The sequence below is a fragment of the Zootoca vivipara genome, chromosome 7 (assembly GCF_965207765.1).
Source record: "Zootoca vivipara chromosome 7, rZooViv2.hap1.1, whole genome shotgun sequence".
Lineage (NCBI taxonomy): Eukaryota > Metazoa > Chordata > Lepidosauria > Squamata > Lacertidae > Zootoca > Zootoca vivipara.
Genome location: NC_142590.1, coordinates 5,035,815 through 5,053,011, shown reverse-complemented (window position 1 = coordinate 5,053,011; position 17,197 = coordinate 5,035,815). Strand labels below are relative to the sequence as shown.

General features: G+C 46.1%; 2 protein-coding genes across 2 annotated transcripts in view; one reads left to right on the top strand and one right to left on the bottom strand.

Annotated features, from left to right (window-relative positions):
• LOC132592420 (uncharacterized) overlaps positions 1–14,209 on the top strand; it is a 29,066-nt gene extending 14,857 nt beyond the window's left edge. The window contains exons 3-4 of the mRNA XM_088674847.1: positions 8,925–9,061; positions 13,281–14,209. The gene's annotated coding sequence lies outside the window, so the exon portion shown is untranslated. The remainder of the gene's footprint in view (positions 1–8,924; positions 9,062–13,280) is intronic.
• Positions 8,687–17,197, bottom strand: part of TNR (tenascin R) — a 77,847-nt gene continuing 69,336 nt past the window's right edge. Inside the window, exons 18-21 of the mRNA XM_060276597.2 lie at positions 15,032–15,128; positions 12,470–12,631; positions 10,165–10,328; positions 8,687–9,104 (exon numbers count right to left, since the gene is read on the bottom strand). Of these exons, the coding sequence (XP_060132580.2) occupies positions 8,985–9,104; positions 10,165–10,328; positions 12,470–12,631; positions 15,032–15,128 (543 nt within the window). The 3' untranslated portion in view covers positions 8,687–8,984. The remainder of the gene's footprint in view (positions 9,105–10,164; positions 10,329–12,469; positions 12,632–15,031; positions 15,129–17,197) is intronic.

The window sequence follows — 17,197 nt, the reverse complement described above, 5'->3', positions numbered from 1 at the left end:
ACTTCCGGAACCAATTGTGTTCATAAACCGAGGTACCACTGTATATTCAAAGGATATACTATTGCATATGGATATCATAACACACGGTTGCTTTGTATGACACGATTATCCCCTGCAATGCTGTCTTGCCTTTATGAATTAACATATTACATATCCTCTTAGAACAGCATTTGTGGCTGATGCTTTTGGCCATCCTAGGTGGCAGAAATATTAAAATGTTGATAATCTATCATCTTTCTTTCCTGGTCAGAAGGCTGTTGAGAATCTTGTCCATTACATTTTGCACTCCTAGTTTTCGTGCTCCCAGATGAAATTAATTTGGGAGCTTTGTAATTGATGTTCTAGTTTTTGATTAGACTTCCTATCTCCTTTTGGATCAGGATAAGCAAAGTACTTACAAAACCTGCTTGCTCGCTGTAGCCACTGAAGTGTAGGTGTCATATCTGAATAATTGTTGTATCTTGCTACGCTAAACATTTGTTAAAGGAAATTGCTGTGAAGTGGTGGACAAAAAGAAAGAAGGGGCCGCACTAGAGACTGGAAAGCAAAAAGATTGATGGAGCCTCAGCCTGGAAGGCAGGGGTGGCAAACTTGCATCTCTTCAGATGCTGCTGGGTATCAGGCTGCTGCCAGCCACTCCTGGCTGGTTGCCCAGGAATGTACAAAGACAAGATAATGTTTCTTACCGTCCTATTTTTATTTAGTATTTACAGAGCAAGGCTATAGAACCCAGCCTCTTGGATAATGGCGTCCCAAGTGAATCTCCACCCCCATCTCTCCCACTTCCTCATTCCTCTCCTCCACGGGTGCTGCTACGTCCCCTCTGTCTTTGAGCTCTTTGCTCTCCTACTTTCAGGCTTGCCGGGTTCTGGGAGAGGGGGGTTTGGAATGCTTTCTAAAGACACCGTGTCCATCAGCTGCTTTCTCCTCCTCCTCTCCCATTATTTCCCAACTTTCCCCCTCATCTGCCTCTGAGCTGTGACCTTCCTCAAGCCCCTGTTGTAAATCAAAACTGTCTTCCTCTTCCTCCTCCCTGGAAGGGTCAGGATGGGGAGGCAGCCTCCACAATTCCTCCTCTGGCCAGGCACTCATACTGGGCCACAGCTCCCATCACCAACCATTGGCCATGGTAGCTGGAACTGATGCGAGTTTGAGTGCAGCAGCACCTGAAGGGCCTTGCTCTTTCTGTAAGGCAGTTTGGGCAGTGGGGTCGTATTCTGCTGTCACTTCATCCTTGTAAGTGTGAAGGTGTGCATTTGCAATTTACAAGAAAGATTACATGTGGCAGGAAACAACGCAAGTATATTGATTTCTGAACTGCAGTGAAGATGTCAAAGCATCCGGTCCGGAGGCCTTTATCCCAGACAGAACGTGTGTGTGTGCGCACTGGAGTGACAAAAACAATAGAGCCAGGCATTCATTGTAATAATAATAAATGCATGTATATTGGAAAGGGCTTTAACAGCATTGTTTGCTTGGCATTCCCTTGGTAGCAGGTGAATTTCACTCGTCTGTAGTTGTGCTTTAAATGAGGTGGCGTTTTTGTTTTAATTTCCACTTTGTAGTACCTGAGCTCTCCTCAAACCTTCCACTCTGTGGGAAGCGGGGTATTAATTAATTGCGTTTTAGGTGGGACTTTCGGTGTCTATCAACTAGAAATGGATGGTCTCACACAACCAAGTTTGCACAGAGACAATCCCTGGATCAGTTCTTGGCATTTTGTAAGAATACTAGATTGCAAGGCAAGGAAAGATGCCTGCCTTAGGACTTGATAAGCTGCTGCAGATCAGTCAGTCCTGGAATAGAAGATGGACCAGCAGTCTGACTCAGCAGAATGCAGCTTTGCATGCTCATCTTCTTGGCTGGAGCTGGAGGTCAGTAGCTGAGCACCTGCTTTGCACGCAGAAGGTCCCAGGTTCTATCCCTGACATCTCCACATAGGGCTGGGGAGGCCCCCACCTGAAATCCCGAAGAGTCACTGCAAGTCAGTGTGGGCAATACTGAATTAGATGGATGAATGGTCTGACTTTTGTAAAGCAGCTTCCAGTGTGCAATAATCTCTGATGTGGATAAAGCAACTGTAGCTGCTGCTAAGGTCCCTGAAATATGGAACAGCAGAATCCTGGAAAGCAAGGGTGGATCTAGTTAACAACTTCTCTTCAAGCTAAGGAGGAAGTTTTTGTTTGCTTTTGGTTCTGAATGCTTGGTAGCTTTTTGGAGTCAATGGCACTTCCCCACCCACAACCCCAAACCAGCCAGCCACCTCATTCCGTCTGGATGTAGGGCTACGCTGCCAGCACAAATTAGGTTGTGTGCAGGGCTGGGCTGATGTGGCCACAGTGATGGGAAAGGCAGGAAGAGTGATGTGTTCAGAGGATACGGCAACAAGGGCGGGTTGGTGTGTCGCTCGCGTTGTCTCGGAGTTCAAAAACCATGCAAAACCTGGGGAGATGGTAGGTGCATGCAATGGGTAAGAATACACTGAGGGATAGGAAGGATCAGGCCCAAGTTAACCCTCTGAATCCTTGCCAGAAAGTGACTCTCAATAATTGCTTGGTATCTCTTGCATTGACCAGTCACACACCCATTTCTCCTTTGGAATCTTTTATTAACGTATAGAAAATGCATTAAAAAAGGAACTATACAGAGCCTAAGAGCAATCAGGACTAAAAATACTAGTTAACAATGGTTAACAAGCGTATATCCCCATTCTCTGAGCTATGGTTCCATTACGGGATCCTCGGGAGGGCAGTTGCTTTTCCTATCTCTCCCTCATTGTTCTACTGGGAAGGTTTAGTTTGTCAGAGTCTCTCTGAGGGAGCTGCCACCTCATTTATTTCTTCTATTAAATAATAAACATAGTTCCAGAATAATGCATATACAAAGGAGGGGTCAGAGTTTTCAAAATCTTTGTTGAGTCGTCATCCTCTGAAAAAAGCAAACATGACACTTGCCAAAGTCTAGGGATTTTTATGCAGTTTGATCTTCTCTGCAGGATCTGGTTTCATTTTTTCTCCTCCCATCCTAGCTATCTTCCCTTGTTGAGACAGCAATATCTCAACTACTGTAGCTACTGACCAACCATTAGGCAGTATTGTTGGAGTGCTGTCAGCACCGTGGATTGAAGGGTTAGTGAGAATAATAAACAGAGCACCTAGTTATATCCCCAAGGAGGGGAAATGCCTTCACCCCACTCTTGCAAGGACATCATAAATCGGAAGGGAGTGTGCTGTTCTCAGCGTTCCCACTAAACTCCAGCATCACAGTGGTTTGTCACAGAGGCTTCCTTTCCCCTTGGAAAGGGTATAATCTCCTGTTCTGACAATGTTTGTCCCACTCTGCCTTTCAAGAAGTTGAGAGGTGTAGGGTAGAAAAAGGAACTCTTTAAACACTGTGTCAACATGGAGAGCGGAGAACCTAAATCTCCTCTTACTTTGAATGTATTAATGCAGAATAATGACCACTCCCTGGTTCTGTAGTTATGGACTATACAATTCTGGGATCCGCTTTCAGTCCATGCCATGGAGCTGTTCGCCCTTTCGACAGCAGCAGCAGCTCCCACTGTGATGCAAGCGGAAAATCACTTTGGAAATGGCCCCAAATGTGGGCTCACAAGTTGTGTGCTGTGCTGCTGCCAGAGAAAAAGACACAGAAGCCCTCCTGTCCACAGAGAGTTCCCCACAAAAAAGAACTTCTGTAATGGCCACACTGTTGCTTTATGCTCCTCCACAGTACAAATTTGTTCAGTGCCCACCTTTTCCATGCCTGGAATATACCAATTTACGCATACACAAAGAAGGGGGGGGATGGATAAAAATTCAGCTTGAAAAGGGAATACTAGCCCACATTATATGCTCTAATAGATGTGCCCTTGAAGGCTTCATAATGTCCACAAAAGTTTTGAAGTGTACATCGTTTTTCCTGAGGGTCTGTTTTTGTCGGGGTGGGTGTTTCGGCCATTTTGCAGATATTTTGTGTTTGTGTGCCATTTTATTGCCCTTATTTTGTGCGGGAAATTCCAGAATAGTCGCATTACGGTGGTATCTCGGGTTACAAACTCTTCGGGTTACAGACTCCACTAACCCGGAAGTAGTACCTCAGGTTAAGAACTTTACCTCAGGATGAGAACAGAAATTGCATGCTGGCGGTGCAGCGGCAGCAGGAGGACCCATTAGCTAAAGTTGTACCTCAGGTTAAGAACGGACCTCTGGAATGAATTAAGTTTGTATCCAGAGTTTGTAACAGACTGTAGTCTGTTGTAGCACAAGCAACTTACAAGAGTGGTCTCCTAAAGAGTAAAACATTTATTGTGGCAAGAGTGTATGGGATTACTTTCAGGTAAACATGCAGAAGACTCATGTTAGCCCAGGGGTCCCCAGACTACGGCCCCCGGGCCGGATGCGGCCCAATTGGCCTCCCAATCTGGCCCGCGACGACCCCCGCCGCCCGCTGCCGGCTCTTGCGGTGCGCTGCGCGGCGGCGCGCTTCCAGATCTGAAAAAAATTGTCGAAAATCGTTTCTGCACATGCGTATGGGCCTCTCCCGACCCAGAAGAGGTCATTTCCGGTGCACTTCCGGGGCGGGGGAGGTGCACTTCCGGGTCGGGGGAGGCCCATACGCATGCGCACAAACAATTTTCGGCAATTTTTCCGGCCTGGAAGCGCGCCACCGCGCCAGTAAATGGATGTGCGCATGAGCACTGGCGGGCACTCCCCCACCCTCCGGCCCACTGCGCGCGCACTCCCCCGCCCTCCGGCCCGAAGGCGGGTAAGTCTGGGGACCCCTGTATTAGCCTAAAGGGCTAAGCTTCCACCGCTTCCAGTTGGTGACTCATTTGTGGGAAAACACCAGCCCATAAGCACCCAAAAGTGCTCATGGATCTAGCCCTTAGCCACATAATTCTCTGTTGGTTATGCATGAACAGCCGTCCGATCTTCACAATGAATAGACAGTTGATTGGAATGAAGCTACCATGGCAAGTAGAACATCAGTAGATGCTTACAAGTTGTCTGTGGCCTGTTGGGCTTATGGGGTTGGTGTGGTGGGTGGATACCTTGCTAATACCTGTAGTGTCTGAGTCAATGACTTAACTGGAAAAAAATGCCACAACAGAAATGGAGACAGGTTTCTGAGGAAACCTGCCACTCTTGTAGGTAAGTCTTGTTGCTCTGGGAAGAATGCCTATTAGATAGGAGTAAAAAACTGAGCTAATGGCCAAATTGCCACAGGAAACAATAGAATGAGCCACATTATAGGACATGGATATTCAAGTTATTTTTTGGCTCATCAGGTGCTACATGAGAAAAAGGAAAGCTACCTAAAAATGCTCTACAATGTTCTAATTGAGTTCTTTTCTGCTTTTGCGTGTTCAGTCTGTTGAATCTAGTCTACAGATTCAGGCCCCTCATCTGTTGATGACAGAACAGGTTTAATAAACAGGTTTATATATTGTTCCCTGATGGGCCTCAGAAGATGGACGCTGCCAGAGTGGAGTTTCTTTAAGGGAAGAATAGAACTGTAATCCTCTGCAAGTGGGACTGTTGTTTCTGCTCTGTTATATCTTAAGTATCAGCTGCCATGTGCAAAACTGCAGATTATCTTAAAAGCATTCCTGTGCAATGAGTAAAACAGGGATGTGGAACGCTCAGGTATCTACCCAGAGTGAGGTACTGCCTATATCAGGCTTCCTCAAACTCAGCCCTCCAGATGTTTTTGGCCTACAACTCCCATGATCCCTAGCTAGCAGAACCAGTGGCCAGGGATGATGCGAATTGTAGTCTCAAAACATCTGGAGTGCCAAGGCTGAGGAAGCCTGGCCTATAAAGAGGCCATTCGCTGTATTTTCTTATTCTCACCACAAGGTGTCAGTTTTGCACTGTTTCTACACTTGAATTTAAACGTTCCTTTTTGCTCCTGCATGCCAAGCGTTTGCTTTTAAAGATGGCCAGTGTTCATATTAATTATTGTTATGCTATTGCTAAACAGTTAGAGAAACTCATTGCTGAATCAGAGAATATTCAGTCGCTCCAGTCTCCTCATAGTTGATTTTAGAGGGGTGTTTCCTGTGAAACTAGCCTTTTCTTTTAAAAGATAAATTCTGTTCTTTGAATTCTAAATGTCGCATATATAATTTTGCTCAATTTTTATCAAAAACTTCACTACCTAACCTGGTGGTGGCCCACCTCTGAAAATGTGACTCTTTAGGACAAACTGTTGCCAGGCAGGAACAAGTTTGTGTGTGTCTAGAGCAGGCATGGCCAAACTTCACCCTCCAGCTGTTGTTGGACTACAGTTCCCATCATCCCTGACCACTGATCCTGTTAGCTAGGGATGATGGGAGTTGTAGTCCCAAAACATCTGGAGGGCCAAGTTTGGCCATGCCTGGTCGAGAGGATGCCATTATGCAGTGTTTTGCCCAGTGTTGTGTAGGGTTTCTGGGATTATGGGGTGATTTCTGGAATGGTGAAGTAGACACAACTCAGTGTTATGGCAGGGTGAAAGAGCTGGTTCAGAGAAGCCCTCATAGACATGGGAGTTTCAAGCTTCAAAGAGACTAGTCAGCCAGATTATTATTATTTTTTTAAATCTACTTAGGAAATTAATACAATTTTCTGGGACAATAGAGTTCTAAACTGATGCAGGCAGAATAACCTTGAGTGCTTCAAATGGATTAGGTGAACTTCCTGCACTCATCCAACTGAGGCCTAGATCCTTAATGAAGGTGACAGAGCCTGGACCTCGGTTGTCCCACCTCAGACGGCAGGTGATACTCACATGATTGAATGTTCTCCCATACCAAACGTTCCCTCTCCATAGAAAAATGGATGTCAAAGCAGAGATTCTAGCCAGGGGATCAGCTAGGGATCAGTTAGGTTGGATCCTGCCAAGGTCCAGGGTGTGTGTGTGTGCGTGCAAAAATTGCACCTCTCCACTCTGGCTTGGAGTGGCTCCCTGGGCCACTGTTCTGTGTGGCCAGCTTCTTAGCAAGGCTGCGAGGGACCCCAGATAGGCCTCTGGTCCTAGCATGGCCTTTCCCCTGATATGCTAGTTTTCTATGTGTAAGCTTCTTTTAAAAAAAAAATCTTTTTTTAAAAAAATTCTTTTAAAAAAAAATTCTGGAGAACATTTAATTGTGTGCCCCCCGCACTGCCTGAAGCAGGATAGCCCAGATTATCATCGTGGAAAGGACAGTTCTGTGATTCTTTTTTACAACCCTTTTTTTGTTGTTATAACAAAAAAGAAAAAGGAAAAGGGGAAAAAAAGAAACAGTTGCTGAGGCTGCAGTTTGGAGGGGCAGACTAGTGGAGATTCTGACTAGGAGAACAGCATGGAGGGGAAGGTTTAGTCATCACCATCGTCATCACATACATATCCCATGCACTGCTCCAAAGAACCTGGTGGACGGCCACCATTGCTGCATTTCATGTGGTGGGGGGGTTGGTGGCTTACCTTCCAAGTCCCGGACTGCAGAATCCGGGACCGGCAGCCGTGTGACACCGGAAGTTGCATCGACGCAACTTCCGGTGTCGCTCCGCCCATCTAAGGGCACCAAAAATGGCCGCCGCCACCACCGGAAGTCGCGTCTATGCACCTCCGGACATGCGTAGATGCAACTTTTGAAGCCGGTGGCAGCCATTTTTGGTGCCCATAGAAGGGCAAATCGGAAAGAAAAAAAATGGCCGCCGGCAGGAGAAAATAACGGAGAAAAACGGGAGACGAAGTGATATGGGGGACCACCGGGAAAAGGTAAGTAAAAATGGGGGTTTCCCGGGGAAAACGGGGTAACTTGGCAGCTATGGTTGGTGGTGGTGGGGGAATGTTGGTAGATCCCAACACAAATCTCAACATGACGTGTTGTTTCAGCCTCCAAACATTCTGCTCAAAGGTAGACAACAATTAAGGAGTTTTATGGGGGCTAGTGAGGAGTTAAGTGTCTCGCTTTTGTAATATTCACACGTTTCATGCCCAGGGATGTTCTTCTCCCCACACCCAAAAAAGAGGCTCAGGTTTGATGCATCGTGGTGTTAACTCAAAGCATCCCTCTGCTCTGCCCCTCCGTAGTCTTTGTAGGTTGTCTAGTCTGTGTCGATGCAACTGGAAGCCCCCTGCCACAGAATGAGTGGCTTCATAGGGAGGTGGCTGCACTCTGAAGTATTTTCACCAATGGACTGGTGAGGGGGAAGGGGCATACACTTTTTAAAGGGACATTGACTCTGTTAAACTCCGATTTCAGAAGTTGACTTTAAAGTCTGAGATAAATTTAGTTGGAGTGCCTATAAAATTGGTACAGCATGGGAGCAATACAGGTGAGAGACGTTTAGTTCCAAAATCAATTTGACACATGAGCAAGTAGATTTGCTTGCATTTGTTTTTGGGAACATGACCTAGGGTTTGTGTTGGGATGGAAGGATGAAGTGTCTTCGCCTGCCTTGTGTGAAGGGTGTGGCCTTTAAAGGAATGGAGCCACTTGGCCTCTGCAGGTGGGTTCAGTAAGTTTCCAGATTTTGGAATCTTCTTCCCCGACTGATGGAGATTTGCTGGCTCAGCAGGCATCACTGTGAAAATGTCACTGAGTTCATGTAGCAGCAGCAACAATGGGCAACCAGAACTCTGGGAACCGACCTTGGTACCCGCTGGCAGAACAGGCTGGCATGTGAAAAGAAGCACCACACGTACAGTAGAAACTGGGTTAAGAAGGAAAACCTTAAATAAAGCCATTTTCTAATAGGTTCAAGAGAGAACAAAAGAACTCTTCTTTTATGGAGGTGTGCTGGGTGGGTAGGGACTCAATAAAGTCACTGGGAATGACAGCAAAGCATCAAGGTTGTTCTCTTACCAAAGTGAGCCATCCCTCAGGGGCATCATGGCTTCCCTCAGCCACTCAGCATGGAGCAGGCTGCTACCTTTTGTCCTCTCCTTTTCAGATTATAAAATACAAACAAATGACAGAAAAGGACTGCTTGTCCAGAGGGATCCTGGCCCCTTCACAGCTGCAGGGACCGCCGCTTCCTCCCCAGGGTGTTGCGATGGTTGTAGGGCCGCATCTTCATTTCCACAAAAGGTATGGAGAACTCGTGTCCTTTCCAGTGGTACCAGTTAATACCCTGTGGGCAAAGCAGGGGGAAAGTCATTGCCAAGGGGATGGGGATACTTGGGATAATTCAGGTAGCATAACAAAAAGGGAGGATGCTAGGAGGAGTAGAACAGGGCACTCACAACTACTTCCTACTGAAATACTTTGAAGGCTTAAAAGAAGAAGAAGAAGGATTGGCTTTATAAGATTTAAACCTCAGAGCACTTTTATTCAAAGTACATTAGGCCTGATTTGCACATTCAGAAGAATGAAGTGATAGAGACCTAAGATGGTAAAGAGAACTGCTTTGGGTTTCAGCAGGAGGACCATATTAATGAATGCTCCCCATGTGAAAAGCTTAGTTTAAGTCAGGCATCCCCAAACTTCGGCCCTCCAGATGTTTTGGCCTACAATTCCCATCTTCCACGACCACTGGTCCTGTTAGCTAGGGATCATGGGAGTTGTAGGCCAAAACATCTGGAGGGCTGCAGTTTGGGGATGCCTGGTTTAAGTAGAATACTAACATAGCTGGGAGAGGGAGAGGCAAGGTAAACTTTCTCCCTGGTAGCCTAGTGCCCTCTGCCACCCCAGAAGTTGTAGCACTGCATTATTTAGCATTGTACGGACCAGGACTTGAAATGACAGAAGCCTCCGCTATACCACTTTAAACTGCAGGTAGGAAATTGTATTTTTTTAAAATAAAAAAACCCATTTCCCTGTATAAAAACTCCACACAGACATAAAACCACTCTATGAAAGAAAAATACTTTGTGTAGTGCTTCCACTGCTATGCTGGTATAAGCAGGGGGCTTGTCACCAGGTGATGAGAGCTCATGCTCTTAACCAGGCATCCCCAAACTGTGGCCCTCCAGATGTTTTGGCCTACAACTCCCATGATCCTTAGCTAACAGGACCAGTGGGCAAGGATGATGGGAATTGCAGTCCAAAACATCTGGAGGGCCCAAGTTTGGGGATGCCTGCTCTTAACCACACAGCTCTCTGCTGATGAGCTAAGAGGCTTGCAAAACGCATCATTAACAAGCAGAGAAGCTGAGCTCCTGTTTGCAGCTCTGAACTGACCCTCCACTTACCTGGCTGTGCCGGGACTCGCCATACTTGCCGTTGAGGTTGGTCCTGTGACAGTTCTTATACCACCAGGCCCCTTTGTATGACATGGCACAGTTTGTGACGGCAACATCGTTGTCTCTGTCTCTGGTGGAAAATGGGCGCCCTTGGTGATATGTGAGTGAATCCCCTGCAACAGAAGACAGGTCATTTTCCTTCCGCCTGCAAAGGGACACCTCAAGCTGAGTTCATGCATGTGTGTTTGTCGCTCGGTGGCTGCCCTGGTTTTGGCTCTGTGAGAACAAGCACTGAGGGCTTGTCCTCACTTCTGCTTGTCCCGCTGCTCTCTCCTGGGAAAACCCACGCTTTACCTCCTAATCAGAGCAAACGCCAGTCGGGTTTTTCAGTGGATTGACGTTTGATCTGATTCAGTGTTCCCGGGCAGGTGTTCCCGGGGAAAGCAGTGAGGCAAATGGAAAACTATTCTGACCCATGTCTAGGAAGCATGGGACAAATGGAAAAGTGCCTGGACCCCTGGCTTTCTAGGGGCAGGACAAGCAAAGTGCGCATGAGCCCCGAGTTGTGAGAGCTGGCCCAAATTTAGAAGCAAGCAGAAGCAACTTCTGGGGGTTGCTGCACATATGTGGTGCACAGCATGGGAGTCTTTTTGTGTTTCAGGCAGCCCGGCATATTGTTTGACACCCCAGTGCATGCTTCTTTTATGCTATTTCCAGAGCCATGTTTGTCAGTGGCAGCATTTTCTAGGCTGGTTCAGAGCATCGACACCCCTGTTTTCTCATCATCCCACCCTCAAGGAAAACTGGTGTAATTACATGACCCATTAGGCATGTCTACCTCATAGCATCACAGATGGCAAAGGAAACCCTCTCACTATCCTTATTCTAATCAGGAGGGCATAAGGCATGTATCCTCACTGCCTTGGCATCAGGGATGTGTGACAGTCTCCCCCCCCCCTTCAGAATGAAGAAATGAGTGCAGCATGGCGGAGGGTATACTCCCCACCCAAACTGTTTGTTTATGCGCATATACTTATGAACACACAAAGCAAATAATTGGGCCTAGTACACAGAGTTCTTAAACTCCCTAGCGAGGAACATCTGTGTGGTCACTTTTCCTCTGGGCGGGGATTCTATAACACAGGAGACTGTCCTTTTTACTTCCTTCTGCTTCTGAGGATTCTCTCTATTCTGTCATGCTTCTAAACTGATCAGACATGTGTCTGGGGGCTAACACACACACACAGCCTATTTTGAAGCCAGCTTTTGGGTTTTGTACCTGAGAGGTTTTCTTACCTGTATTGTATTTTCTGCCTGCATTGAAATGTAAGTAAACCTTTTTTTGCTTATCTTCCTAAAAATGTGTGGTTCCCTTTCTGCAATTAGGGTGACGAAGGGGAGGTCCAGAGACCACAAAAAGGGATAAAAATGTGTAATTGCCTTATTCCTAAACTTTAGTAAGATGCAAAACATGCAAGTGTTGTACTCTGCTAAAACGGCTTCACACCCCACCTACTTTTCATATTTCTTGCACACACATGGGATAGGAGGTATAAATTTTAATGTACAGATTTAATCATCAGTCCATCCCCTACACATTCCCATCAGTATGGTTTGAGGAACGTGGAAAGGGAATGTATCCCAGTTGCCATAACAGGTGAACACTTTGTCACCCTTTGAGCTCCTTTGAAAATTCACTGGCGGGGTGGGTGGGTGGGGTGAGAACGACAAAAATGTTTGCAAAAATCACCCCCAACTCTTTTTTTGGCTCAGCATTAGAGTGGGTTCCATTTTAGAAGCTCATCATCACTGATAGATACAAGCACAGAGGGAGACAGATGTTTACATCTTTTGGCCAAGTGTTATATGGGAGCATATGAATCTGCAGTCTAGGGTTTCAGATGGATGGGTCCATCTACCTCATCTAACCCACTGCGATATGAGATGATCTTACTTGGAGATGTCAGGGGTTGAACCTGGGACCTTTTGCATGCAAAGAAGGATCGCCACCAAGTTATGTTTGTTATATCCCCAGGAGACACTTGGGCTTACCTACTAACTATTAGAAAGGTGACATTGCATACTTTCAAAAAAGCTGCTGCATGGGTCCTATTTGTATATTACCACCTTATGGATTAAACTGGAGAAGGAGGAGAATGAAATACATGGATGGGGGTGGAGATAAATATAAATGTGATTGGTTTGCATGGAGAGAATTGGCTGCTCTCTTGTGTGGGTGAGATCAGGCGAGAGCTGTTAAGCCTGAGGAAAAAGTCTTGGAGTAGTAAGTGGGGAATGTGCCCTGAATTTGTACCAGCAGTGCCATTGTAGTCCCCTATCCGAAGCTTGTACAGGCTCCTGGCATCTCCAACGGAGAACTTGTCATAATATGCAAAGGCTGTTTCCTGGCCGTCTCTCATATCTATCCGCAGTTCATAGCGCCCCTGTGATGTGATCTTGTGCATATTGTCTAGTCCTAGAAAGACAATAAAAAAGAGTTTGTAGGATTGCATGCCTAGAAATCATGTGAACAGCACGGTGTAAGAACTGGCTCTCAATGCACATGTTGTGATGTGGAATTGAGAGTAAAAGCTGAGTGGAAATTTGCTCCATGTTGTTGTTCAAACCCCTCTGTCCTGAGTCTAGACTTTGTTGTCCAGGAGGTACATATCGGATGTGGGTTCTGGATAATGGGATCCAGAAGCCAAGCCTCATGCTGGAATGTCCATTTGTTGCTCTTCGCTTCCTCCCCAACCTAACTGCCTGTTATAAGAATGCATGGAGTCAAGTGTAGGTCAGCAATAAAAAACACCATTGTCTGTTAACTCTTTATAAAGTTCCATGAGAACTGGGAAATAACTATTTTATCCCAATAGTCCACAACCCAAGGGCGGGGAATTGCTGTTCCATGGGCATACATTGGGGAAGGGGAAAACAGGAAACCCCCCCCCCCATGTTCTGTGTGCTACCTGTGTGGGGCCACCCATGTGTCAATCTCCTGACAGTAGAATCACAGAATCATAGAGTTGGAAGAGACCACAAGGGCCAGTACCATGGCATCAGCTGACAACTTCAAAGGACAAAATCAGGAATGCGCTCCTAATTTTTCCTTTCTTCCTTTGCAGGTGCAATGTGCATTTAAGAAAGATTTTTTGCCGTTGCCATCCATCGAGTTCAATCTGGGCAGCAAGGCACAATGTTCCTTTGCAGGAGCAACTTGAATCTGAGCTGTGTATGCCAAGACAGTGCCCTGCCACAAATGGGGCTTGCGGCTGGATTCGACTCTATGAGAAACCCTGCTTGCAGAAGAATTGTTGAGAGCACATTCTAAGACTCCTGACTCTTCTTTCTTTCTTTCTTTCTTTCTTTCTTTCTTTCTTTCTTTCTTTCTTTCTTTCTTTCTTTCTTTCTTTCTTTCTACTGTTTTTATTTATTTCCATGGTACAGAAGATAAATTTTGAGGAAACAATGGTTACAACAGTAAACAACAAGTAACTTGTCCTGATAAAGGTACAGACTTTTATCATGCCATGTGTTAAAGTTTCATTTGATTCCTCTAAGAGATCATGCCAGATTTCCCCATGAGTGCTGGGTGGATTCCTGCCACAGTCTGATCAACTTATGTATTCAATAAACATTTGCCATATGAGAAACTAACATGCCGGGTGAGAGCGGCAAAGGGCAAACACAATCCTGAGTGTTTCTTTGAAGCCGTGTCTTTTTCTGGCCCATACCTGACTTCAGGTGTGGGGCAGGTGGGCAGGGTTGTGGCAAAACAGCCTCATGAGCCACTTTTTGATCCCTGGTGGCCCCAATTTGGCCTATGTGACATAAGCTGTTGCCAGTACTCTGGCCTCTACAGTCAGCTCCTCCATGGTCCCCTGATTGCCCCCCCCCCACTGTTTCAAGAATGGAATAAACTCATCAGACGTAGCCTTGGGTCCATCGGCTACACATATTTCTGCCTGTAGGTTGAATTGTTTTTCTTTAATCTTTCTTCCTCACAGATGGCTCATGAGAAAATAAAAACTCAATAAAACAAGTTATATTTTCAGGAGTGCTAAAATCCCTACTTTTGCCACTAAAAATACTCCAGTTGTGTCTCTGCTCTGCCGGAGTTATATAGCAGTTTGCAAGCCAGGCTCCCCTTGCCCTCTGGAAGGATCCTGGTAATTGTAGCTTGGTGAACGCGTTGAGAATTGCGTGTTAGAGACCTTGAGCTCCTCTCATAGAACAGCACTTCCCAGAGTTCCCTGGGGTGGTGGAATTATTATCAAATCAGATTAATTATGTAGTGTTGATACATCCTTCCTACACACCAGAGATAGGGCTAACATATTTTGCGTTAGATGTACATTTGCTTGATGTAACCCAAAAGAATTCCTCAGTTTATGCTTGGGCTTTTCCCTTAGCAGAAACTGCCAATCATGCTGAATGGCAGAGTTTATCTGTGATGCAGACAAAGCGCATTGAAATGGAACGAAATGACTCCATCTAGCTTGTTTTGTGAGCGAAAGGATGTTTGACCACAGTTCCATGAGGGCTAGAGGGCAATTAAGCTTGCTGCACTACCTAACAAATGAAGCAGCGACCAGGTCCCAGTTACGAGCCTTTCATGCCACAGAGCCCATCATTAATGAGGAACACGGACAGGACAAAGAATGGAGAAACCTGATGAGTCAAAAAGCAGATTGATTGAGAATGCAGGAAGAGTGAAAGAGACAGATAACCGTCTGATGATGCACAGAAGGCAAAGAAGAAAAGAACGACTGGGAAAGAGAAACCAAATGTGCCTGTTGCAAGACGATATGATGGACAGGTGTCTGGTTTCGTGGCTGACAGGGACAGGGACAAGAAAAGGGTAAAGGTTTGTTACCCAGCCAGAACTCATCCTCTAGGTTTCCAAAGCCAATACGATAATCTGCCCACTTCCGGAAAAAATCTGTCAGCCCGTTCTGCCGTCTCTGAAACACCTGCAAAGGAAGGAAGGAGAATGGTGAGGCAGACCAATCCTTATGATATATGAGATGTGTATACCTGTGGATGGCCTTTGTGTGTATGCTGGGGAAATGGCCCCCATTTCCCTTCACAGACAAATCAGAAGCCAGTTTCTTTTTCAATAAAGTAAACACTATTCCCTGTTCAGCTAACTTCCTCCACAAACTCCCTCAATTGATTTTTCTTGGCTTACACATCCACCATAGTTAAGCTTAGAAAGGTACCATAGCTGCAAGAGTTCTGGTGCCAGCTTGCGCCTCCTACTGCCACATGTCAAGGTGCATCTACCTCCCTGTTTATTATTAACATTCAGGAGGAATTTAAATACATTCATGTTAACCTGAGAATTTGAGGGCTGAAATACACTGCTTCTGGCAACCATGAAATTGTTAGTTGTGAGGACATGTGTCATAGAGCGAGCTGGTCAGGAAATCACACAGTGATTTACTCTTTATTAGCAAAAACACGATCTTCATAGACTTAGCTGAGTGTCATGCCTAATGAGCACAGCAGCTCATCCACGATAGGTCTTACTCCATGAAACCATTTGCTAAAATTAAGATCCCTGCCTCCCCAGCCGTCTATGTCTCTTCCTCTCTAGTGCTTTTTCCAAGCAATTGGAGTCTGCGCCTGGATGCAGCCCATCTTTGCTCCACCTGTTTCATCCCTCTCCTGGTTCTGGGATAAGGGGAGCTTGTCGCAGCTGGAGTGGTAGACACCTCTGACTCTTCACCTGCCTGACCTGACTCATCTCTGCTTCTTGACCTCCCTCCTCTCACTCGCCTACTTCAGATTCTGCCTCCGATTCTGGACTTCTCTCTCTCACAGACTCTCCCAGCTCACTAAACCCAGTTACCTCTTCTGACACCTCCTCTTCCTAGTCTTCTCCCTCTGACCACTCATCGTTGTCCCACTACCAATCCCTGGGCTCTGAGCCTTCTTCCCTTGGTGGTTTCTCAGCTGGTTCCCCCCACCATTTCTCCACGTCCAACCAGTCCATGACAAAATGTGACTCTTTTTAAATATTCTTCATGTTTAAAAAACAATTGCATTATTTTACTGTTTGGTTGTTTGCCACCCTAGGCTCCTTTGAGAGGAAAGATGGGGCAACAATGTAATCAATACTAATAGTGATAATGTTGGATGCCAGGCAGTTTATAGGCAAAAGTCAGCCCTATGTTATCCTGGCTTCTTTGCACACTTTGCAGCTGCAGCTATGCTATCACAGTGGGCTGCATTCTCTTGCTTTGAAATATTCACGTATGGTACCTGGTCACCCACCAGGTATCTACTTAGCCACCCACCAAGCAGCTGATGATGTCAGTCCCACAAGAAAAACTAACCGCCTTCCCTTTTGCTTGAGCAATGTTTGTTCCCTGGTGATAAGGCCACAGGCAACATTGGCCATTACTCTTGGATTGAAATCTTTATGATGGCACACCATCCCCTTCATTAGCAGCCTTCCTCTGTGCTCTGGTACATGGGGCCGGATTTCCCAGGTCCATGTTACTCGTACCTTAAGACAGGGATTGATCAACTGGTTCCACAAGGAATGACATTTCCCTAATGCAGAGGAGGCCTTCTCCAAGCTTTCCGAGCACAATTCAAAGTGTGGGTGCTAACCTTTAAAGCCCTAAATGGCCTCGGTCCAGTATACCTGAAGGAGCGTCTCCACCTCCATCATTCTGCCCGGACACTGAGGTCCAGCACCGGGGGCCTTCTGGGGGTTCCCTCGTTGCAAGAAGCCAAGTTGCAGGGAACTAGGCAGAGGGCCTTCTCGGTGGTGGCGCCTGCCCTGTGGAACGCCCTCCCAGCAGATGTCAAAGAGGAAAACAGCTACCAGACTTTTAGAAGACATCTGAAGGCAGCCCTGTTCAGGGAGGCTTTTAATGTTTAAAAGATTACTGTGTTTTATTTTTCTGCTGGAAGCCGCCCAGAGTGGCTAGGGAAACCCAGCCAGATGGGCGGGGTATAAATAATAAATTATTATTATTATTATTACTTAAGGGCCATTATACACTCTGGTTACCAGCCTGTGAGCAGG